The sequence below is a fragment of the Ambystoma mexicanum genome, chromosome 10 (genome assembly GCF_040938575.1).
Source record: "Ambystoma mexicanum isolate Mex_15411 chromosome 10, UKY_AmexF1_1, whole genome shotgun sequence".
Classification (NCBI taxonomy): domain Eukaryota; kingdom Metazoa; phylum Chordata; class Amphibia; order Caudata; family Ambystomatidae; genus Ambystoma; species Ambystoma mexicanum.
This window is the reverse complement of record NC_090932.1, coordinates 1,224,898,856-1,224,925,322: the sequence shown is the minus strand read 5'-3', so window position 1 is coordinate 1,224,925,322 and position 26,467 is coordinate 1,224,898,856. Positions and strand designations below refer to the sequence as shown.

The 26,467-nt window shown below is 45.1% G+C and overlaps 1 protein-coding gene across 1 annotated transcript in view; it reads right to left on the bottom strand.

Annotated features, from left to right (window-relative positions):
• The window catches only part of SCARF2 (scavenger receptor class F member 2), a 594,459-nt gene that overhangs the window by 136,768 nt on the left and 431,224 nt on the right, over positions 1–26,467 (bottom strand). The window contains exons 8-9 of the mRNA XM_069619200.1: positions 24,997–25,114; positions 11,377–11,498 (exon numbers count right to left, since the gene is read on the bottom strand). Of these exons, the coding sequence (XP_069475301.1) occupies positions 11,377–11,498; positions 24,997–25,114 (240 nt within the window). The remainder of the gene's footprint in view (positions 1–11,376; positions 11,499–24,996; positions 25,115–26,467) is intronic.

Here is a 26,467-nt window from a genome sequence, read left to right as displayed (position 1 = left end):
AAATGTGTCTTCCTTAGTGTGAAAAGAAATTAAACTATGACACTTATCGTTAAAAAAACACTCTTCTCGTTTTGAGTGTTATTTTCTCTGAATACCAAAAAAAACTAAAAGCCATTGAAGTATACCAGAGATAATCTCTTTTGTTAATGACAGGAAATGTACCAGCTAAAGTAGTCTGCTGGTCATGGTGTTTACTAATATGCTCTCTAGTTTAGGCTTGTTACAGCAAATGCCTATATTTCTGGCTTACAAAAAAACATTTGGGCAGATCCGATTGGTGCAAAACAAAGTTGCAAGACTGATCCTCGGTCATAAACCTCGAGCTCACGATGCTCTGGTACTAAACACCCTGCACTGACTTCCATTCTGAGAATCAAACGTATGGTACTTTTTGTGAGGGAGAAATCTCATAAATGGCTAATTTTCCTTACATATTGAGTCCCTCAGCAGCTTTGCTGGATTTCTAGGATTTTTTTTCTTCACCTGGTAAGAGTGTGAGCCTTTTTCCCCCCCACTTTTACATGTGTTTTGCTGTGTGTGTTTTTACCATTTGTGTGATCTTGGGCTCTGGAGCCTCACCTACTCCATGAGCACCATGTGTGTGTGTGTTACACAGAACCCTCAATGCAGTAACACAGGGTTGTCTTTTAGACTTCCCTCTGACTCCATTTTTCTGGGACTGACTACTGTCTCCCAGAAACATGTAAAGTTGTGATTGTCTTTAAACTACAGACCCAGTACACCCCATCTTACATGGAGTATTGGAAAGGGTTAAATCTTATCCCTTTTTATCTGTGGGCCTCATTACACGCAATGCGGTAAACCATGGTGCTATAAGCCCCATGGTTGCCGCCGGTACCATACCGGTACCACCATGGAGAAAAGGGGAATTACCACCCCATTCCAAGGTTGGCGGGGCGGTAATTCCCCCTTTCTCCATGGCCCTTCCCCATTCCCATTTTTGCCCCATAGGGCTCAATGGGAATGGGGAAAGAGCTAATTATGTACCGCAAATTGCAGTACCGTAATTAGCACCAAGGTCCCTTTGCGGGACCCAACTTTAACGGCTGGTCTACACCAGCCGTTAAGGTCGGGTCCCGCAAAGGGACCTCGTAGTAAGGCGGTAAGGGTTTACCGGTATCAGTGCCCTTACCGGTACCGGCAAACCCTTACCGCCTACCGTGTAATGAGGCCCTGTGTCTCTTGGAGCACTGTTCTGCTCCCTTTACATTAAGACTAGGCTGGTGACAGTGGTATCTACCCTAAACTCTCTACCGCGATTATCTTATATAAATGTGGTAATGTTTTAGGCTATTATATTAGCCTCGAACATAAACCCCATTGACCAAATACATTTTATTTTGGCTCCCATCGGGTTTAGTCACCATTTCTTTTTGTTAAAGTCTTTCTTGTGTTCTTCTCTGCGCACCAAACCGGCGATGATTCCTTTGTTCGCTGTCTTTTCGCGGGTTTCTGCACATAAGCCCTCCTTAATGCGCCTGAAAGTCTGGGTAGGCAGGATGTGAGGGAGAGGACTTCGGACCCCTGTCATGGGTTCCCTTGGTAACCCAAGTCGCACTCTTGTCTGATTGGCTAAGGGGACTGAGCCAGGCTGTATGAATGGGGGAAAACTGCACAAAAAGCAGGTCTCTGGGACTGGAAAGACAGAGTCGCCACTGGAATTAAAGAACCAATGAGGAACTGGCTGAAGAGGACCCCCACAACGACTGAACCACCTGTTGAAGCCCTGCTGTAGGTCCGAATCTCCAGAATCCAACGACAGAGAAGATCCTCCAGGAACTTCTTCCCTTGAACTGGTGGGACCAACCAGTTCGCCCAAACTTCAAGCCAGGACCCCTCCTCTGGTCGAATTCGCTGTACAGAGCTACAGTGGGCCGGAATGCCAGGAAAGTTGGACACTGCTTGGGTTTTAAGGAGCGCACCTTTTATTTGTTGCTTTGCTCTGCTGCTGGTTTCTTGCCTGCGTAGTGTACGACCCTCCAGTCTTCCTACTTCTGATCAGTCCGACAGTCACTTCAGGAACCGTGAGCCTGCAGGAACTACCAGGAACGTACACCTTCCTCTCCGTTTTAAGGTACTGTGCAAACCCGGTTGCTCGTTTCGTTCAGCCGCGGGGAAAGGGTGTGAAATCTTTCTCCAATCCGAGGGCTTGTCCTTCTCTTCTTTTTACCAACCAACCTCGTCTGTAAACCGTGCCCCAAACTTTACCGCGAACTACCTTGAACCGTGTGATCTTGAGCAGAAGACTTTTAACCCATTGACTTTGGCCCTAAGCCTTTTCTATCTGATCTCCTCACTGAAGTTCCTCTTTTTCAACTGCCCTGAGTACTTACCTGTTGGTTTGATCTAATTTCTAATAACATTTGTCTTTCCTTCCCTTTTAAATTGCTGGAGTGCCATTTTGCTCCCACTTCATTTTGTGAGCTTAACTTGTCTGGGATTTAAGGGAAGTGATGTGGGGTACTGAGAGTGTGATTTTTAAACTGCTTATAATGGTGTAATGTTATACAACTGAAGAGTGAAATAAATGTTTATGTTTTTACTTGAAAATCCTGAGTCAATGTTTGCCTGAATCAAAGTAATTGCTGTCCTTTCTGTAACTATTTGATACTGCTCACTTACTCTTACTCTTGGCAATGTTTGAATATAACCACGGGATTCAAGGTCTCTCAGGGAATCAATTGCTTCTCTTGCTCTTCTCTAGGCTACCCCCTGTTGCATCTGATGTTGCAGACCCACTCCCTAGACTTGGATTCTTTAACAACTTTTCAATCAATTCAGTCTTTTTGCCTTTGGCAGAGAGTTTCCTTTCTTTACACATGTTTCTTAAATAATCAGTAGTGTAACTCAGGAGGGTCTCCTGACTGTGGCTTTCCATATTAGACATGATTAATATTGCTTTTGGTGATGTTAGCCTTGTGGTTAGTTGATCCAAGGTAATAGCAGCACTCTAAGTGTAATTACTATACTTTGATCCTCACCGCTGTACACCAGTATTAGGCACTGTTCACTAGGCCTGCAAGGGAGAGAACCTTGAGAGGCTCTCCAGAGGAGCTGATAGAGGAAACTATCACTCCCACTCCACAGGAGTTGCTCGCTGCTATTTCTAGTAAGAATGAGGCAAAGGGGAAACCCAAAACCTCCAGAAAAAAGGCAGACATCACCCCTGTGCTACCAACAAGAACATCACCAAGAATGTCCAAAGTCACACCTGTGACTACTCCACCTGCAGAGGCAGAGTGTGAAGTGCAACCATGTGTGGTTCAGTCAGCATCTGAAGAGTCCGATTTGAAAGAAGACACTGTCTTAGTTGGAGATCTTGACCCCATTGAACATCCTGAGCTGCAGTCTTTGTTAGCAGAAGGTGGACCCAACAGGGCAGACTTTAGCAAAGGACAGAGAGAGTTTCCCACTCTTGAAGGTCTTCTACAACAGGCTGCTAACCAACTAAATGGGCAAGAAGTTGGAAAGCACAGGTTAAGCTGGGAAGATGGCCTCTTCTACAGTGAACCAACTGAGTCTATCCCTGGGGACCGCAAAAGAATTGTAGTGCCCCTTGCCAACAGACTCCAGTTCCTACAGTTCGCCCATGAGATACCTTTGGCTGGTCACTTGAGTTTCAAGAAGAACAAGGAAAGGCTCTCTCTTTACTTCTGCTGACCTAAAATGGGTGCAGAAGTTGAAAAATTCTGTAGGAGCTGTCACACTTGCCAAACCTCTGGCAAAAGTGGGGCCAAGAATGTGGCACCCCTGGTGCCTCTCCCAGTTGTGGGAGTTCCTTTTGAGAGGGTGGGCATTGACATTGTGGGTCCCCTTGACCCTCCCACATCTGCAGGGAACAGGTTTATCCTGGTTGTAGTAGACCATGCTACAAGATACCCAGAAGGCATACCTATGAGAACTTTTACGGCTCAGGCTGTGGCCAAGGCTATACTTGGTATTTTTACCAGAGGCTTTCCTAAGGAAGTGATATCCGACAGGGGATCCAACTTTATGTCCCACTACATGCCATGTGGAAAAACGTACACGTTCTCTACAGCCTACCATCCACAGACAAATGGACTGGTAGAGAGGTTTAATTGTACTATGAAGAGCATGATAGGTGCTTTGGAGGAACCCCTTAAGAAAAAGTGGGACCTTCTACTGCCATGTGTTCTCTTTGCATATAGAGAAGTCCCTCAGGAGGAAGTTGGACACAGTGCCTTTGAACATCTATATGGCCGTCCAGTCAGAGGTCCATTGGCCCTGATCAAGGAGGGGTTGGAGAGTGCTCCTTCTCCCAAGCCAGTCAGAGTGACTGACTATGTGATAGGTCTCCAGAGGAGAATGTCACAGATGATGGCAGAAACAAGTGATAACTAGAAAACAGGTCAGGCTCTGGTCAAACATTGGCATGACCAGAATGCCAGCATGGATGAGTTTCCTCAAAACCAGCTTGTACTAGATATGGTGCCAACAAGGCAGAGGGCCTTGCAGGACAAATGGATAGGACCCTTCAAGGTTGTAGGCAAACTTGGAGAGGTGAACTATTTGATGGATTTAGGCAAACCTAAGGAGGTTCCCATAGCCTTTCACACCAACTGGTTATAGGCTTTTGTCTCGAGACCAGAAGTGGGAGCTTTGCTCCTAGCTTCAGCTCAAGAGGAAGAAGACAGTGAACCTCTACCTGACCTCCTCAGAGGTCAACCTTTAGATGAACAAATAGAAGGAGTTAATATCTCTTCTCAACTGACTTCTAAACAAAAGGAGGAGTGCAAAGTTCTGTTGAATCAGTTTGCCTCCCTGTTTTCACTAACACCAGGCTTGACCCCTTGGGGCCAGCATGATATTCTCACTGGTGTCTGTTTACCTGTGAAAAGCAGAGGTTACAAAATGTCAGAGCATGTGAGATCCCACATCAAAGAGGAGGTCAACAAGATGCTTGATCTCGGGGTTATAGAGCCATCTAAAAGTCCATGGTCTAGTCCAGTTGTTCTAGTACCAAAGGCAGGATCCAAGCAGTTGAGATAATGTGTGGACTATAGAGCCCTAAATGCAGTCACTAAGACTGATGCCGATCCTTTGCCAAGGACAGATGAACTGGTGGATAGACTTGGTTCAGCCAAATACCTCAGTACATTTGAGCTAACCTCAGGCTATTGGCAAATAGCACTGACAGACCATGCCAAGGAGAAAACTGCATGTTATAGCCCAGCAGGCCTTTACCAGTTTAAGGATATGCCTTTTGGACTAAAGAATGCACCTGCTACATTTCAAAGGACGGTTAATCAAGTTCTGAATGGGATGGTGGAGGACTTCTGCATGGCATGCTTGGATGACATTGCAGTGTTCAGCCCTACATGGAAAGAACTTATTGATCACCTGGGATATATTTTGCAGGCTCTTGAGCAAGCCCATTTGACCATGAAGGCAAGCAAATGTCAAATTGGTCAGAGTAAAGTGGCATGCCTTGGTCATGAGGTAGTAGGAGGTGAGATAAGGCCATTGCCCAGCAAAGTACAAGCTGTGCAAAACTGAGCCGCCCCTACTACTCAAACCCAAGTGAGAGCTTTCATAGGTCTCACTGAGTACTACAGGAATTTCATAGAGAACTATGGGTCCATAGCTTCTCCCTTGAATGTGATCTCCTCTCCAAAATTCCCCAAAAAGTTTAAATGGAATGAGGAGTGCAATCAAGCCTTTGAAAACCTGAAGAAATCCCTTTGTCAAGCTCCAGTCCTATGAGCTCCTGATTATCACCAACCCTTCATTGTGCATACAGCTGCCTCCAATATATGTATAGGTGCAGTCCTTAGTCAACTGGATGAGAAAGGTAGGGAGCACCCCATTTGCTTCATCAGTAGGAAACTGAAGGACCCAGAAACAAGGTGGGCAACCATAGAGCGTGAGCGTTTTGGCATTGTGTGGTATCTGAAGAGGTTTGAAGAGGTTTAGACCAAGTTTGTATGGATCTACCTTTGTGATTCAGACAGACCGCCAACCCTTGAGATGGTTAATGCAAATGAAAGGGGAGAACCCAAAACTTCTAAGATGGTCAATCTGCCTGCAAGGGTTTGATTTCACCATTGAGCACAGAGCAGGATGTCACCACCAAAATGCTGATGGCCTCTCTAGGATGTTTTTGCCGACTAGAGGTAGAGATTCATCCAGGAGTGGATTAAATCCTCCTGTCCCTTAGTCTGGGGGGGTGGTGAGTGTTAGGGACAATTCTCATAAATGGCTAATGTCCCTTACCTATTGAGTCCCTCAGCAGCTTTGCTGGATTTCTAGGATTTGTTTTTTTCACCTGGTAAGAGTGTGAGCCTTTTTCCCACTCTTACATGTGCTTTGTTGTGTGTGTTTTTACCATTTGTGTGATCTTGGGCTCTGGAGCCTCACCTACTCCATTAGCACCATGTTTGTGTGTGTTACACAGCACCCTCAGTGCAGAAACACAGGGTTGTCTTTTAAACTTCCCTCTGACTCCATTTTTCTGGGATTGACTACTGTCTGCCAGAAACATGTAAAGTTGCCATTAACTTTATGTAGTCTCTTTAAACTACAGACCCAGTACACCCCACCTTACATGGAGTATTGGAAAGGGTTAATTCTTATCCCTTTTTGTTATGTCTCTTGGAGCACTGTTTCGCTCCTTTACATTAAGACTTCGCTGGTGGCAGTGGTATCTACCCTAAACTTTCTACCCCGATTATCTTATATAAACGTGGTAATGTTTTAGGCTATTATATTAGTCTCGAACATAAACCCGCTCGACCAAATACATTTTATTTTGGCTCCGGTTGGGTTGTGTCGCCATTTCTTTTTGTTAAAGTCTTTCCCGTGTTCTTCTCTGCGCGCCAAACTGGGGATGATTCCTTTGTTTGCTGTCTTTTCGTGGGCTTCTGCACAGAAGCCCTCCTTAAGGCGCCTGAAAGTCTGGGTAGGCAGGATGTGAGGGATGGGACTTCGGACCACTGCCATGGGTCCCCATGGGTTCCCTTGGTAACCCAAGTCGCACTCTTGTCTGATTGGCTAAGGGGACTGGCCTTGCCAGGCCATCCAACCTGCTGTGTGATTGAGAGCCAGGCTGTCTGAATGGGGGAAAACTGCACAAAAAGCAGGTCTCTGGGACTGGAAAGACAGAGTCACCACTGGAACGAAAGAACCAACGAGGAACTGGCTGAAGAGGACCCCTACAACGACTGAACCGCCTGGTGAAGCCCTGCTGCAGGTCTGAATCACCAAAATCCGACGACAGAGAAGATCCTACAGGAAACTTCTTCCTTTGAGCTGGTGGGACCAACCAGTTTGCCCAAACTGCAAGCCAGGACCCCTCCTCTGGTCGAACTCGCTGTACAGAGCTACTGTAGGCCGGATAGCCAGGAAGGTCGGACCCTGCTTGGGTTTTAAGGAGCGCACCTTTTATTCGTTCTTCAGGAACCGTGTCTGGGATTTAAGGGAAGTGGTGTGATGTATTGAGAGTGTGATTTCTAAACTGCTTATAATGGTGTAATGTTATACAACTGAAGAGTGAAATAAATGTATATGTTTTTACTTGAAAACCTTGAGTCAGTGTTTGCCTGAATCATAGTAATTTCTGTCCTTTGTGTAACTATTTGATACTGCTAGCTTACTCTTGAGGTTTGGCTGCTCCGTTACTGCAACCACTTTAACAGTGTAGCTACAGGCTTGTACCAAAGGTGAATTTGTACTGTCTCTTGTTGTCTTAATTGTGTGTGTCGGTGTTCCCAAAGGCTACTGCATATAATTCTGCCTAACACTTCTGTCTAACCCAGGAGAATACTGGAAGCATTCAGAAATAGATGACGGACTGCATCAAACCCTCTATTCCTGCAAGGACCTGGCAATCCTTCTCAGCTACGGGACTGCATTCTTCCTGTGCCAGAAAAAAGGGAAACAAAGTCTAGTTTTGGCTTAATAGGTTTCCGTGCTCTGCAATAATCTTTCAGATGACGGAGGAGCCTGGTTTTGGGCTTAACCATTTTAGATTGTTAGGGACTTATTTGTATGGTCTCAAGAAGTTGAGTTTGATGTACTGTGGATGCTTTTTATTAATTTTCTTATATAATTTTAATCATGGTTTTATTGACAGGGTATCCTGCGTGATTAAGTTTAGGACAGGTAAAATGTTATTTTATTGTAATAGTATGTTTTACCGTGTGTGATTATTAACTGTAGGCTTTAGTACATCGTTTTATTGTAATGCGCTCATAGGCTCTTGCAGCTAGGTTTGCTTTATAATTGATTAAATAAATAAATTAATAAATTCACTGCAAGTTCCAAATGCGCCTTAAACAGGAAGTGCTACATGATATGATATATGACATTTATAACACGCCTATACACAAGTGTTGCAAGGTGAGGCAAGGCAAGGGAGGGGAAACAGAGGGAGCACAAAGACACCGGTCTTACTAGGCCTAGTGAAATTTAGATTGCGCAATTGTAGGTGAGAGGGGAGGGGAAAAGTGCCAGGGGAAAGGGAGGAAGGGCAAGTGTAGGACACAGGATCAAAAACAAGAAGTGCGGCCAGCAGGTGGCAGTGCAAGGGTTACATACAGCCAACACATGTCTAAATAAGTGCAGGTAAAGGGACTGTAGGGCTGCAGATACAGACCTAGTGCAAGGGTTGCCAGGAGGCAGTGCAGGTGTGCAATTGGGCGGGCAGAGACCTGGGCCTGAAGTTCAGAGGGTGGCCAGATGACAAGTGCAGCATCAGACAAGAGATCAGCGGGGAAAAGGAAGAGAGAAGGCAGAAGCAAAGAGGAAAGTCTTCAGAAGCTTCCTAAACCAGAGATGGTTCTGCTCAAGTTTCAGAGAGGCAGGGAGGCTCTTGCAGAGGGAGGCGCCAGCCGAAGAGAGAGATCTGTCTCCAACTCGTTGCTTGGAGAAGCACCTAACCCTCAGGGAGATGGAGGAGCAAAGACCTCTAGTAGGAAGATATTTCCGAAGTGAGAGTTGGAGGTATTGTGGTCCCAGGCCCCAGAAGGCCTTGGGGACAATGCAAAGCGTCTTGAAATTGATCCTTGCAGCCACTTGGAGCCAATGGAGAGATTTCAGGGCTGGAGATATACGATCCTTGGGCTTGAGGCCAAGGACAAGTCTCCCAGTCCTGTTCTGAATGAGCTGTAGAGGACGGAAAGTAGAGGCAGGCAGATATCAAAAGAGGCTGTTGCAGTAGTCAAGCCTAGAGAGAACCAGAGATCTGGAGACAGAGAGCTTCTGGGGGAAGGAGAGGAAAGGAAGAATACCTCTGAGGAGTTGCAGTTGGTACAATCCAGGATGAGAGAAGGAGAAGAGGTGGCAGAGGGGTGCCTGAAAGAAAGCTGAGTGTCATCTGCATAGCCGCAAAGTTGGAGCAGAGAGCAGCAACGCGGTGGGCGAGAGGTGCCAGGTATTGTTTGAACAACCAGGGAGAAAGGTTAGACCCCTGGGGAACACCACAGGTAGAGAGAGAGAAAGAGGAGAGTAAGGACCCAAGTTCGACCTGTTCGACCAAGTTCAAGGGTCGGTCCAAGAGGAAATAAATCAGGCCAGAGCGTGATCAGTGATACCCAGGTTATCACAGAGTCGGTTGAGCAGGATGGCATGGCTGACCATGTCAAAGGCAGAAGAGAGATCAAGTAAGATGAGGACAGAGGGGAGATTAGCATTGAGGTTAGTGAGCAGGTCTTCACGGATGTTCAGGAGAGCAGTTTCCATGCTTCTGGCAGCTCTGATGCCAGACTGATGGTCATGGAAGTCATGGAGACAACCAACAGATTCCGTATGAAGATTAGTATGATTAGAGTACCTAACCACCTGAACCGTCTCATCTACTAATTAGACCTAAGCACGACTTCACAATGACACTCATTAGACATGTTCCAGGAATGCCTTTGCTTGTCTGAGAATCTTTGTGCAATCCCATCTTCATTGACTAATTTCCGCTTGTCACCCGCCCTGCCCTGAAATGAATTGCGTTGCATGTTGCTATGTAACAAATGACAATTGGGGTGGGGGCAAAAAGCACATAAGACCACGGGCCGCCTGAACTTTGAACTGATTTGGGAGTACCCTTTCTGCATGTTCAGAACACACGTGGCACAGCTGAAGGTGTCACAGGTCTGAAATATTCCCTGACTCTCCAGTGACATCCTCTGTAGATCTGCTTCATAGTCCAGAGATCATGAAAGGGCAAACCAGTGTCTAAATTCAGCACATCTGGCCTCGCCATGTGCAGAACATCTGGCACACACCATGGCAGCTGTGAACTAGACCCCACCCGAAAGAGTTATCCTCTGAATATTTAGGACACATGGAGGTGTAAAGGGCCGGCTTACTAAGCAGTGCGCACAGACCACTCGGCGCTGGAAATGAACAGAAGCCAGACTCCTTTACCCTCTGGAAACTCAGAAAATGTGGCAAAGGCAATGAGAGGTATGAATGTACATTGTTAGCCTATCAATCACTGCAACATTTGGGACACACAATGAAGGGTCAGAACTTTGCTGAAACACAGACCATTTACCCTCTGCATACCAGGAACATAATGAACACACAGAATGATAGCTCTGAACCTATTATACCAGGACATGTGGCAAACACAATGAGAGGTCTGAAGCTTCTTGAGAGTTAACAGTTTCACCCTACAGTATGTCTCCAAAATGTAAGACGCACAATGACAGTTCCGAACTGAGAGACAGGAGTTTCCGCTCTGCAAACCCGGAACATGAAGTACACTGCATGATAGGCCTAAATATTTTTTTTTTATTGTTGTATGATTAGTTTACATAAAACCTTATACAACATAAAGTACATTCCAAACAAGTAGAAAAATACATTTCATTTTATGAGCAGAACATTTTTTAACACTTTTATCAACTTTTAAAATCGTTCCCAGACATAAAATCAAATTCCATATGTATTATATACAGTTTACATTTCATATACCGTATATCATTTCATATACCATAGGGTAAATCTAGTCTCTACTCATTGAACATTTTACGCCCCCTGCATGCCCAGAAAATGTGGCAGATCTGATCGTTCCCACTACTCAGCAATATCACCCTCTGCCCGATTGTAACATGTGGCATACACCTATGCCTTTTCCTTGGGCTCAGGAGTGTTACCCTCTGCATGCCCAGAATATGTGGCACATGCAAAGGCAGATGTGAAGGTACCTAGTACTCAAAAAGTGTATCTGCTGCATGCCTGTAACATGCTAAAATGTTAAGTCTGAAATGTCCTGTGGCTCTGGAATTGCACCACCGGCATGCACAGACCATTTGGCCACAACATGTTAAAAGTGTGCACCTTACCAGGCAGTCTTGACCCATGCTAGTCTTGAGCACACATTAGCTTATTCTAACTTACCCACAACCTTGGGTAGCTTCTGTCGGCCCAGTGGTATCCTGGGCAGCTTCATGCTGATGCGGCTGAATCTGCCGCACAGGCGCCTGTGTGCTTTCTTGCTTGCAGACGGTTCTTGGCTGGCACTAGGAGATAGAAGGATTATGTATTATTTAAGCAATAAGCCGTGAGCAGGGGGGCATTATCACTTCAGGTGATGCCCCGAGGTCCATAGCTACAGGCCCGAGGGAAGTGAATGCTCAGTGCAATAGTGAGACATGTTCTTTATCAAAATCATATAATATGTCATGTGGAGTGCCAGGGTTTGGCAAGAACTGCAATCCACTGTTTCATCTCTACGGCCATGGCCCTCTACTTTCAGGTTTGATCTTCCCCCATTTGAAAAAGGCTAAGTGGCATAACATGAAAAGGCACAACCTACACACAAGTGTATATCACTGATATCCTAAATGGCACACATCAGTGCTACAGATCAACACCTACGTGATACAGACAGAACAAATGTGCAAAGGTCAAACTCATACACTTTTTATTCACACAGAGGTGATCATTCACTCAGTCCAGTACAACGCCTGGCAACATGCCATTCAAAATACAATATACTATTAGGAAAATGTCGTTTTTCATTCTTTGTCTAACACAGTCCAGGTGAGTGCAAAGTAAAATGCCATGCTGTGTGGCAGTCACGCCCTCTACAGTATACTGAAACATGACAAAGGAAGGACGACCTACTGATACATAATGTAACACCAAATGGCATGTGATAGGCAGGCTATGGTATATGAGAGACAGACCTATAGGATTATAATGTAACACATTATGATATGATATGATATGATTGTTTATTTATATAGCGCCAATACACAATGTGTTTCAAAGCGCTTCGAGGCAAGGGAGGGAACAAGGGAAAATACAACCACATTCTTTCAGGCCATGAACAGTAAGAATGTGAAATTAACTATCGTACTCGGCCTGACGACATTTCAGATAGTGCAAGCGCTAAGGCATAGATAAGGAAGGGAGGGGGAGAGTGGGAAGGAAATGGAAACAGACAAGCGACTATCATACTAGGCCTGACGACATTTCAGATAGTGCTGAAGGGGTGGTGTGGAGGAAAAAAATAGTAATGTGAGGATGGAGGAAACAGAAGAGGCTATTATATTAGGTCCAGGGACAATTCGGATAGAGTAAGTGCATAGAAGAAAGTAAGGGGAGGAGATAGGAAAAGGGAGAACGGAAAGGAGGAGAGAAAAGAGAGTAAGCAGTCAAAAAGAGTGGAGAAGCAAGAGTGGAGAGCGAATACAATTGCAGAAGTCAGTTGTAACACATAATGTTGCAAGCCAGGATACAAGATGAAGATGGGAACAGCATGATTCAGGGCCACCATGAGTACAAGATGCAAAGGAAGTCCAGCATGAGAGTTGAGAAAGAGTGACGCACCGTGAATGAATGAAGTCCATAAAAGTCAAATCCAGCATTGGCCACAAGACAGTGATGGTGAAGGAAGGCACCCGGTGGGCGGGGCTTCCTAAGTGGTGAAAAAGAGCAGCAGGCAGGAAGGTACCAGGTGGGCGGGTCTTAGGCCAGGTGACCTAGATCCACTTGCACCTGCTCCCCATCTGCAAAGGAAAAGAAGCTGGAGGGCTCCTTTAGTAGGGAAACAGAGCGGCAATCAGGAAGGCACCAGGTGGGCGTGGCTTGCTAAGTGGTGAAAAAGAGCAGGAAGCAGGAAGGCACCAGGTGGGCGGGGCATGCTAAGTGGTGAAAAAGAGCGGCAAGCAGGAAGGCACCAGTTGGGCGGGGGTTGCTAAGTGGTCAAAAAGAGCGGCAGGCAGGAAGGCACCAGGTGGGCAGGGCTTAGGCCAGGTGACCTAGATCCACTTGCACCTGCTCCCCATCTGCAAAGGAAAAGAACCTGGAGGGCTCCTTAATTAGGGAAACAGAGCGGCAAGCAGGAAGGCACCAGGTGGGCGTGGCTTGCTAAGTGGTGAAAAAGAGCTGGAAGCAGGAAGGCACCAGGTGGGCGGGGATTGCTAAGTGGTGAAAAAGATGGCAGGCAGCAAGGCACCAGATGGGCGGGGCTTGCTAAGTGGTGAAAAAGAGCGGCAGGCAGGAAGGCACCAGGTGGGCGTGGCTTGCTAAGTGGTGAAAAAGAGCGGGAAGCAGGAAGGCACCAGGTGGGTGGGGCTTGCTAAGTGGTGAAAAAGAGCGGCAGGCAGGAAGGCACCAGGTGGGCGGGGCTTAGGCCAGGTGACCTAGATCCACTTGCACCTGTGGACGCTATAATATGTGCAGGAGACGGCATTTTCTTTTTTGAGGTAAGACTGTTTTTAGTTGCTTATTGTGGTCGGCATACATAAATGCTCGTGTTTGTAGTAAGATGTTGTTGCACTGACTTTAAGTGCGTGGTCTTCGTGTTATTTTGTTTTTAGAAGCAGATGTTTGCTGCATGATACACGCTGGAGCTCTGCAGTGACCCGACGCATTCTTATCTAGTTGTTTAGCTGAACAGACCTTCATTTTCAGGTACATTTTACCGGGGTGATATTGGTTGCAGATTTCATGATGCTGGGGCATACAAACCGTTTGGTTTAGGGATTTTTTACCCTTACATACAACTTGCATTTTTTCATGCTGTTTAATACAGGTTCTTTGGAGATGACATCTGGATTAATTCAAAATAACTTTCAGCATTGCAGCAGACTTCAATTAGGTAACATATTTTTGTTTGATCAAGCGGCAGTTCGAGCATAATGGGCTGCACATAAGAGGTGAACGGCAATCGACTGTTCAGATTACCCTTTCATAGTCTGCATACCAAAAGCACAGTGGTATCTGTGACCTTCTGCATCAGTATACTGATTTAGAGTTCTTGCTCTACCAGTGGCACAGAGCAGGTCCCGAGGTCGGAATGGCCCATTTGACAGGTGCAGTGGCACCCAGGTATCTGCAGTGCAGTGGTTGCATTTAGAATATGCACCCCTGTTCCAAAGACTACATAACTCTGACGATGTTGTCCTGGTGGCACATACAACTGTAAATATAAACCATACCTGAGTTAGGCTATCTCTCAGAGTTATCCCAAACACATTACATTCATTTCGCACATGTAGCAGCCCCGTGGGTCCAGTTCAGTTGTTTAAGGATTAATCATGTGTATTCCTCCCAAACAAGGCCCAACCCTGTCAACTGACAGGACTCACCATGGGGGATTGCTTCTCTTTGTTCGTTTGTAAGGCCAGGTAAAACCGTTTCCCAGAGGACAGCCACTTCACAGGATGCTGGCATGGGACAGAAGCCATGAGGCATGCCCATTCACAGAGAGCCAGGCCTCAAACCAAGGGCTGCATTTTCATTCATTTTCATTTAACCTATTGAAAGGGGAGAGGGTGGAATTACGGTGAACCATAGATGGGTCTGTACTGTTTTCGGAGGGTCCTGCCATCTTGAGTCTCTCTGCCTCTTTTTCTCTTTCCTATCCCCTCCAATTATTCTGGAGCAAAGCACTTTCGGTGTAACATCATAGGGCAAAGTCCACACCTTTCAAGAGAAGGGATTGGACCCCTAAAACAGGCTAGCTTTAGTCCGATCACCTTGGGACTTTTGCCTATGAAAGAAGGGGTCCCCCACCACTCCGTAGAATCATCTGGACTCAACTTTAAGCATCCTGAAGATTAGATGGACCCTGCTTAGAGAACACTCTTTTCTAAAGTCCTCCATTTGTGGGGTGAAAGCAGAGGTTCCAAAGGCAGAATCAAGATCTGCTCCATACCATCCCCAGGGAGCACTGGGGGTGAACACTGCTGCTGGACCAGAGGTCTGTCTCTTGCCAGCCACCCTGTGTCCAGGACCTCACCGTGCTGCAGGTCCCATGAAGGTGTGTGACAGCATCCCCTGTGTTTGGGAGCCTGAGAACAGACTGATATTGGCCCTTCAGACCTTGAAGTGGAACTCATAGTACCTGGATGCAAGAACAGCCTAGATCCTTGTTGTAGATGATGACACGCTCCGAAACCTGATTCAAGTGCACCTTGCCACCAAGCAATCCAGCATAACCCATCAGTGCTGCCCGTTGGCGCCCATTTTTCCCTGAACTGCTGTCCACAGTTCGACCGTGTTTTCACCGTTATACTGCGCCAGCAAAAGCATGTTGCCTCAGCTCGAACTACAAAGTACTGCTGTCTTGTCTTGCCTGAGTCACCGTCTGAAACACCAGCTTCTTAATCTCTGCTCCTGTGAGACGACTGCCCAAACACTTGTGTTCCCCGAACTGCGACCTCTGAGTCTTTGCATCAAACTGAATCACCTGAGCATCTTGGTACCAGCCCGACTGCGGAACCAGACCTGGTAAAGATCTGATCTGCACAGCTCGAGTAGTTTGTGCAGCTACCCTTCCATTCGACCCCACCTCGATGCTCGCTAACCTCTGTTTCACCGCTACTGTCACATCTGCGACCAAAGCAGATACCATGGCCGACGACAAGAAACCTGGTTCAATGCTGTCGAACCCCTGAGACATTTCAAAAATGTATTTGAGTGATATCTGCCCCCCCGGTTCATCTTTGTGCCATAGAGACTGGATAGGTCATTTTTATCCCTTCTTGCAACTGGAAGAAATATCCTTTTGAACATTGTGGTCTTTTGAACGCCTTTTCTCTCCTTGTCTCATCATCCAGAGTGCTGCATCTATTCTATCTTCTACAAGGGTGGGGTTTTTACAGTCTTTTTTTTAAGTTTGTTATTTTTGTACAGAACTCTATTGAACATTCCTTTATTTTGGACTGCTATACGTCCCTGTTTGGATTTCTAATGAAGGGTGAACAATCCTTATCACCAGCCTATTGCTAAACTCAAAATGTCCATCTAGAAAAAGCTCCACTGCCCCTCTGCAACTACTTTCCATATACAATGCTCGTGTGACACCTATCTACTAGGGATAGCAGAAAAAGAAGTCCCAAAAACTAAACTGCTCTAACATTACTGCATACGATCGCACTTATAAAAGCCGATTATAGCAATACACTTAAAAAGATACATTCAGATGGGGATTTTTGGCCCACTTTATTACACCGTCGCATGAGTGTGTATCAAATAATATTTAGAAAATGCAACATAGTGGTAACATACACTGGATACCTTACGATTAATGTTATGCAGTTTATCACTACAAAGGATATCTGTAAACTGGCCGACCAGTTTTGGTGACAGCACAAACAATTCTATATCACCTTTTTCAGGACCAATACAAAGATTGAACAAGCTTCGTCTTTATGTCTTTCTGGGTCTTCCCAGCTATTTAATAACTGCAGCACTTTTTGCTCAATTAACCTACAAGAGACCAAACACACAAAATCGGGACATTGACTGGTACAGCAAATAATTGTTACAACTCAAGTAATAAATACAGGTCTCAAGGCACTTATAAATATACCAGCTGCAGCAGTCTGGAACAGTCATTCAAAGTAATGGTGCCTACCTGTCTGCACAGTACATTCAACTGCTTTGTGTTCAAGAGGGTAATGCGTGTCATTAAACCTGCGATTACCCAAACATCACTGCACCCGTGAAATGATTGCATGGCAAATAAGCCAACAAATGCCTGAAATTGGAAAACATATCATTGTATGTTAGTACCTAAAAGCAGAAATACTCTTCTTGAAAACATTTCTGAACAAGAATGAGAACACTCGTTATCTTGTGCGTAACTACCAGTCACTCACTGCATCTACTGGCACCTAAAGTCCATAAAGGACCATTGGTCATGTGGATGTGGGTCTTAGAGGTGAGGTGATAGAGGTGAGCACGCAAGCATCAATGCCATGCACCTCATGAGGCTCGACCAACACCATAACCCCTCCTGGCACGTTGTTCAAAGTCACCAAAGTGAAAGCAACGTAGTTTCAGGAGCCTAACTACATGCTCCTATTTACTCACTCCATCCTTATGTCATGGTGCTATCAATGGCAAAGCCCAAGTCAGATAAATAACCGTAGCAGGCAACAACCAAAGTCTGTGATTACCTCACATCCTCCTCCTTGTCATCATGAGTATCTTTCACTGAACCTGGCTTTTATATGGAGCAATTAACAACTTGCGTCTCATGACACATAGCCAGTGTCACGTGATTCGTAAAGTCATGTATATTGAAACACCAATGGGGCCAGAATGAGCGTGCACTGGACTAGATGTGACTTTCGCCTGTATGCCCCCGTATTCACTACTTGAGTCTTAGAGGAGGGTAAATGCCACTCCGTTTAAGGCTCAATTAGAATGGTAGCATGTATATAAGTATATATAGAAGACGACCCAATTGTTATTATTGTCTAAAGGACACAATCTTGAACCAAATGATCATCCTCACACTGACCAAAACACAACATCATTACCTTCATGTTTTAGGAATGAAAAAGACTATACTAGACGGGCAATAATTTGAAATTCCCTTACCACTATCATAATGCAACCATGCACATCTAATCAAATCTTATTTCTCAAAGTTGCATTCATCCGTAACTCCAACCTCTTGGGCATATTCACATAAATTCCAATTTGTGTACTGGATAGCGTGCTAAACATGTACACTTCAGACCTCTTTCACCTTAACAAAGTGTATAATGGAAAATGGCCTCTGAATGGTCATTAGATTCACCTCACCATAATTGCCAGGTCATGCTATTGTATGCTCTCATTAAGGCCATGTGTGTCTGATTTTATTTGAAAAGTCCAAAGTTGTTCACACTTAAGCTCACACTTAAGCAGTGTTGATGTAAATGAACACCTCTCCTTGAGCATAGGCCTTCTCAAGAATAGTCCACATTAATCATACTGAGAGAAATGGCTAACTAGTGGAGCTCATTGTGTATTCCTTCTGATACAAGATGTATGCTCCAAATTCCTCTTATTGATGTGCCTCATCATCATACCCACATATCAGAGATTGCATGTGCATGTAATCATATAAATAACCCCTGCCATATTACAGTTAGAAAAGACTCTCTCGATCCAGGGGGTTTTCCATCCAATATCAAGGGTTTTGGAATGTTTGAGTTGTGGGAATACTGTGCATGGCCCACATGGGGCATGGCCCATCAGCCCTCTCTCACTCCACAATTCTCTTTGTGAGAACGATTGAGGATGTTCCAAATCAGATGTATGGACCAATATGTCTATGATTTTCTGTCTTTTCTTAATCGTGATCTGTAGTTTTAATAACAAGCACTGTCCAGTATTTAGAATAGGCCACAACCTCAGAATCTCTTTGTTTAGCCTTCCAAAAAGTGTGTAACTAATAACAGCTGTAATCATCTCATTGTTCATTTCCTACAGTCTCTGTTCCAAGGTTGTTTTCCTAGGGATATTACGAGACCTCTTAGCCGCTCTTCTTACAGATCTTCATGGGAATCCTCTTTGCACAAGGCGTTGTGTTAATGCGTTTGCCTGTTTGTATTCTCTTACTTCTGAACAAGTTTGTCAATGGCATAAACATTGCCCAAAGGGGAGGTTGTCTCATAGTACCTGTGGATGATAGCTTCTGTAATGTTAATGTTAAATGATATTTGTACCGCGCACTATCACCACCGGAGTGGTCCCCTGTTGATCTGGTGGATCTGTTGCAATAATGAGTTACGATCTGTTGTTTTTTTAACAGCAAGGTCATCAGTGTCAAGTCCTGTGCTCTAATCTTTAAATCCCCAAAATCAATCTCTACCTTACTATATGTGTGTGGATTCTGGTTGTTGATCCATGTAAAAAACTGTAACAGTGCCTCCTGTTGGCCATTAAATATCAGAAAGACATTGTCAATGTAGCTGTGCCAAGCCAGATTCTGCTCATAAAAAGGGTTAGAGGAAGGATAGATGCAGGATTGTTCAAACTCATTGACATAGATGTTGGCTAAACATGGGGCGGTCTTGGCCCCCATTGTTGTCCCTGAGATCTGATCAAAGAATTGATTCATATAACAAAACACATTCTTAGTAATGGCTATCTCCACTAGCTGGAGAATGAAAGTAGCAAGTACCTCCCTTGGTTTTTGTTCAAGGAATCTTTGTATGGCCAATAATGTTGCTTCTTGAGGAATCATAGTGTACAAAAAACTCTATGACCATGTTCAACAAGTACTGAGTTTCTGGATTGAAGTAAGACATATATAGGGGTGTAGACACTGTTATATCCAGAAAATTACAAAACTAAAGAGTATATAAATTCAATCTCAACTTCTAAAAACTCATTTTGCATTAAAATTAATACAATATTACAGTTAAAATCATGAACTTTAAACAAATTGGGCCTCATTATAAGTAAACCGGTACGGAACTAAAGGTGCCAGTAACAAGTTACCAGCACCTTTTCCAGACCGGGTCACTGCAAGGCTGCCGCTAGGGGCAATGAACTACTGTCAGGCCTGACCTGCTGGTAGTTCAGGCCCCTACCTGTAGGTTTTTTAGTGAAGCACCGGCACCATTACTAACGGTACTGGTGCTTCAGGGTTTCCATTCCCATGGAGTCCTATGGGGTTCCAAGGGAATGGGAACTTATTGTACCACTGCCCCCTATGAAATCCCAGTAGCACCAGGATGTCAGGCAGCGGTATTGCCGATATGAGGTTACCGGCAACCCACGGTGAACAACAGCGGGTTACAGCAACTTCGTAATGATGGCCCGTCTAAATCTATGTAGTCATGTAATTACAATCAGAAATGTTGATAATGCGCAGAACACATTCAAATCACTTGCCCATAACAAAACGCCGGTCAACCTTGTCTCGGATCCTGTTTTTTGAAGATCAGATATAATAATGCTCTTGTCAGAGATGGATACCTTTGTATTGTATTTGTCAATTATATCACACACAAAAATGTGGATCGACATTCAGGAATTTCTGGGCAAAAATGACATCATCTGAGCAGTTCTTTCGGTAAGTCCAGACATCTGAAGCCAACTTTCATTTAGATCCCGGAAGTTAAAACGTGGCCTTGACAGATGGAATCTATCTTTCAAGAAGATATTTCTAGTCAAGTAAACCTGAGGTCCTTTAGGCGACAAAATGGCTGTTAATGCCATGTTTTCTGGTCAGCTTATTTATAGATCTTCCCTCTCTTTGAGGAGAGTGCTCTCTAGCTCACCAAGGATTCTGCTTGGTCATTCAGTTGGATTTCTCCTAATTGAAGAAAGTGAACTGGACATATGAGCATCTGTCTTTCAGAACATGACTCATCAATACACGAAAAATAACCTGAGAGGACATTTTCAAAAAAAACGTTTCTGGCATTTCAAAATCATTTTGAAAGCACTTTCGTATGGACTTGTGTCTAATTGCTGGCATGAGAAACTGACTAACTGGATTTGAATGCAGACTTCAGTAAAGCTGGTAGCACCTACATTAACTAAGCAAGTCATTCTGTTCATTTAAAAACACACACGGGAACTGCCTCCGCCTTCAGTCAGTGAAATAATAGGTCAAAGGGGGTTTTCTGCATTTTCTGAAGGTTCAGACTGGAGTTTGGTGTGCGATTTGAACTCTATACGTAATTTGTTTCAGGTGGGGTTGAGGCTTGAACAGCCACCTTCCGCTAGGGATGTTAACAAGCTATGGTCTGCGGGGGGTGGGGAGGGTGTATGTGCTTAGACGATCTAGGTATATGGCTATCAATCACATATGAGTGGAATGCTGTATCTGTCGCAGGCCCCTACATATGTGAGCCTGAGTTTGTGTGTGTGTCACACTTTTCAAGATCCAACCTCATGCTTGAATTCCACTAAACGTATTTGCTTTCACATCTATGTCATACTATGTAGTGTGTTTATACTGTCCACATTACTACCACAGTGGTCCGATAGCACCAAGACTTGTCCCTGTAGTGGCAAATTGTGACCCGCAAAGTTAAAAAGTAGAACGCGGTCTGTTGCATGAGAAGAAAAGCGAAATAGTTGGAATGAAACACAAGCAGGAAACGGAGAGAGGCCAGGCAGTCAAACAGAAGTCCATCTGTTAACATGCTAGGTCTTACTCATACATGTATGCGCTGTACCTTAAAACTCTTAAGCTATGGCTCGAGCAAAGCCAAACTCTGGCCAGCAGCTGTTGTCAGAATGGAGCCCCTGCTGCAAATGTACACTTTCATTCTTGAATGCATGCTGCCAGCTGCCCAGCTCAGCACTGCATCGGAACAATAGGAGCACGAGGCCTGCCGCTATGCTCGATGGCACGTGGAACCCGCAGCCACGCGCATGTATTTTTAGTAGCATTTTGTAATGCGCCTAACATGATGCGGCTTGACCACGAGGGCAGTTTGGTCAGTTGTTCAGCAAGACTTGCATGAACTTTGTCCTTCAAGTGATTTCATTAAGTGCCAGTTAGCTGGCGAGGCACGCGGCCAGGGTGACATGAAACCTCTTTTTGCATAGTTTATCAGGGCTGGTGCCAGACTGTGTGGCACTCGAGGCGAAATTACATATTGTCGCACCCCGCTCTATGTGATTTCTGGGACGTCATTTCACAAAAATGCCAAGGGTAGCGGAAGTGACATCACACGACCCTTGACCCCTGGTGACAGCACAGGAAGTGATATCATTTGACCAAAACCCTGAAGTGACATCGTGGGATGCAATGGAACGCGACCTTTCACCAGTTGACAAAACAGGAAGTGCTATCACATAGCATTGTACACTACAAAAAATATAGTTACGATATCACTGTAATGTGATGTACATTTCATACAAGAATGGATCGCAATATGTATCGTTAAGATCAGTGTGTATAGGCCCTTTTTACCAAATTACTGTGAATGCAAGCAGACGTCCATGACCAAATGATAATGATGTGCTATTATATAGCACTTACGCTTAAGCACTGTATATAGAAAAAATATACACCCAATATCACCCATCCTGTGTTGGTACTCATTTATCGACCTCAGAAGGATGAAAGGCTGAGTTGAGGCGTTTAAGAACAGACTAAATCAGTGACTGACCCTCTGAAGTGTGCCTTAAATAAACCTTTAATGAGTCTAGCAATTATTGTATAGAATTCCAGAAAGACACATTATTTGGTATTCCTAATCTTTCTTATTTAGGCTCAGTGCTGAAAGTGTTAGACTTGTGGCACTTCTTTTTCTTCTTTTTTTTTAAGGGGCCTTAACAAGAAAGCCAGCCACTCCAGAACTAATGAGCCACATGGTGCTGGCCACAGCCCATGAGCTTGCATTACAAAAAAAAGAACGTTTTTTTCTTTTTTTTTTCTAGAGGTCGCAAGGGAGACCTCAGAGGTTGCAGTTGCGACCTCTGGTGACCCCTAAATGACATCCGTCCCTGTGTGACTTTGGGGTGTAAAATACTGATTGGGTTTCCCACTGCCCAAATACATTTCACAGATTCCAAATATAGAAAATGATGATATTGTGTGGAGGGTTTCCCCCCTTCTGCTGTCCCCCTCATCTCACCTTCCGGAGGCTGCCCTCTCAAAACTCCCCTCTGCATTTTTACATTCCTGACGTATCACCACCCTCCCCCACCTGTTCTTCTCTTGTTGATTTTCCCGATAACCCATCTTAATGCAACCGTATTTCTAGTTTGGGCTGTTAGGTGTTGCTAGCAACACCTATAAGCTTACACTATTGCATTAGGGTTTATGGTCTTTCCATCAAATTTATAGCATCGAGGGACATTTCTATCGAATATTTTGCAATGACAAAATGTGCATCAAATGCATTTCTTTTAATGGGGGAGGGTCCTCCCAACCCCCCACCCCGTTGTTTACCCTTTAAAACCCCCCACACAAAAATGAACCCTTTACCCTACAAAAACATGCATTTGATGCATATTTGTTCGATGCAAATGAATTCAATGGAGAGTACACATAAAGAGAAATGGCATATGAGGAGGGACCCACATCCTGTAGATGTTGTTTGGTAATTTGCCCACCCATGGCCATGCAAATCCCTATGTCCATTCCCACCCAGTTCCTACCCCTCACTGCCCTAAACACCTCCTCCTGGGAACTCTTTGAATTCGCCTTAATCAAGCCTTATCATCAAACATTACACTCAAAGTGCCAGCCAGTGTTCTTCCAAAGCAGTCTTCTGAGAGTTAATAACTTAGTTGGAGTTCTAAACCCGCTCAAGGTGGAAGAAAAATGTCAACCAGGTCTGCCTTCAAATACCGATTTATAAGCCCTATTCTTGTCCTTCACTAAAATCCTGTTAAAAACAAGCATGTGCAAAGTCAACCGTTTTGCATTGTGTATAAGTAGTTGGCATTTGCCAGGCACTGCTAACCGATGCCCAGGTACTCACACCATGTTGCACCTGCTACCATCAATGACCAGTTAATACCACTATGGATGTGCCTGGTAAGTGCCTTTCCCAAGCATACACAAAAGCCCAAACTGTTGGCATTGCCAATGACTGTTTCCCCTCTTGCCAGAGCCCCGCAACAACCTTGTTTTACTTTTGACTAATAAACGCTGCAACTATTGCACTTTAGTACAGCTGAGAGGGAGATGACATGTGAGGCGGAGCACACAGCTTTAGGGTGTTCTTTGATTAGTTACCCACCCACTGCCTGCCCATGGTAATCCTGTGGCCCTTCCCACCCACTACCTACCTTTCCTCGCCCAAAATGCATGCTCCTGGAATCTCTTTGAGCTAGCTTTAGCAAGCAGTCCTTTCCTGCAGAAGGGGGGTGTCCAAGTAGTTCCGTCTGGGCCCCCTTTCGGCATGGGACCTATCTCGATTTCCCTATGGTCTTTGCCCTTTGAGTAATGGCTTGGCAGGCTGAAGCACGGAATCATGGGGGGCTCCCCTGAGCAATGGCAGAGATCGTGCTAATCCTTCCAGGCATCACCTTGTGTGTGTTGCCAAAGGTGTGCATCAGGTGTTAGCAAGCCCCCTGAGGGCGCCTTCCTTATTTCCAATATCGCGCCCGTGTTTCTGTTGTGTGTTCTACCTCGACAGCCTCTGTCGGTACAATAAAGGCACCCTCAAATGAACAAAGGATACAAGACACATGAGTGAGGCTCTATACATGTTATACGCCATCAGCACTAATATTTAATTTGCCATCTTACAAAACGACAGCCTATTCTGTAAACAATTACAGCAATGCATGGCGGAATTTGCTGCTTGCCTTCCGTAAGTCATTGATTTTGGAGATACTACAAATATGGCGCCCATATAACATCATTAAAATGAAACAGGTCGTGTGAGGTCTGATAAAAAGATGCTCCTGGCCACGCATCCCCAAATTAGTGGCCATCCCCACCTTGCACACAGCTATTCAAGTTTGGATGCACGTCAAAGACTTATTTAATTTGGGATATGACTGTTGGGGATGTTTTTATTTATTACACCCCTGCACTTGATGGACCTTTCACTTTTTGTGTTTCTAAAGTTCTTTACTAATACAGATCAGAACCCACATACACCCAGTCGTATGGAATGACATGCAGGCATTTACAGCACTAAATCCCCCACAACAACAGTTAAACACACACTAAACTGACACCCCCTAAATTATCCTAGAGACCCCTCTCACACACACAAGCATGAGGCTCCAGCTCAACGCCCCCCCCCCTCTCTCCCCGTCTTCCGCCTCACCCCTAAGAAGAATACATGGCATACTTACTCCAAGAGGTCTTCCTTCTTGCGGCAGACGCAGCAGCAGAACAGAAGAGACAGCAGCAGGATCAACAGGAAGGCCACCAGAGCTCCGGCCCCAATCACTCCCATGCGCTGATTGGCTTCTGCAATAAGACACAGGCGCACAGTCATGCTCTGCAGCCATTAGATAATGTGCGCAACCTTCCGTGTGTCTGCCTCAGTACCATAACGCGACAGTGTTAACCCAGATAATGAGAGTCCAATCAGAAACGTGCAGTGCTGGAAGGAGAAGCACCTGATGGGCCATGATGTGTGTGGGAAGGAGTTATGCTCATTACTTGCCCATTCTATCCGATGCTACGTGGGTAATGTGCTGTGCATAGATGTCTGCAGCCAGCTCTGTGGGCGAAGCTTCCGGTTCTTTCCTGTGTACTTCAGGGAAAGGATTGTGCCTGCGTATCCATTTGGTGTGTGTGGAGGGAACATGATTGGTGATGTGGGATGTGGAATGGGATTGAGAAGAAGTGGTCCCTGTCTAGCTCTGCACCACGTAAAAGTGAGCTGTGCCTGCTCATACATGTACAGTCAATACATTTGGATCCCCCCCCCGCCTGGGAAGACCGATTGACCAATGAAAACCTGTTTTTCCCGGGCACGATGCTGTAATCACCACCTGCATCGCAGCCATTTAAATAGAAAAGGGACTATGTCCCTTTTCAGATGACAGTGGCCATTTTGGAACATGTTTCTTATGGCCGCCATCATACAAACAAGGACCTAGTCCCTTTTCCATTTTATTGGTGGTGGCCATTTTTTTACTATTTTTTTTTACTCCAATGCGATGTTGGCGTATGCTGCGCTGATCTCCCATCAGACAATAAAAAAGAAATCTATCCGCACCCTGGTAAATCCCGGGGTTCAAATAGCTTTCAGGCCCCAGCTGGGGGGCGGACATGGGCTTTAACAGGAGGCTCCAGCTTCCCATTCATTGCCGCAACATAGTGGAACTCCCTGCCATATAACCTCAGAGGTATCTCATCCCACATAGCCTTCCGCAAGGAAATCAAAACGCGACTCTTCATTTGAGTTCTCCCAGTACCTACCCCTCGGTGCTCTTTAGGCACTGATTTGCCCGGCATGTAACACTGCTTCTTATCCAAGTAACTTTGCCATGTGTAACCTGTTCCAACATTGCTACGCGTCATGTAACCAGTAAGCATTGTTGTAACCTGTAACTAAGTCACTCTCTTGTAACAGCACCTCGATGCCCTTGGGTTGCAAGTGTGCTTTATAAATACAAATACATAAAAATTAAATAAATAAACAGGCCGCAGCCCGAGCTGAGCAGGCCGTTAAAACCCATGTCCGCCCTTCCACCAAGGTGTGAAAGCTATATTATCAAATATGTGCTTCCATTTAGAAGGGCATCAAAAAGCAATTTCAACAACAGTTGTTTAGGCGCAAGAGTAAATAAATTAGCATATGAAGGTCAATTC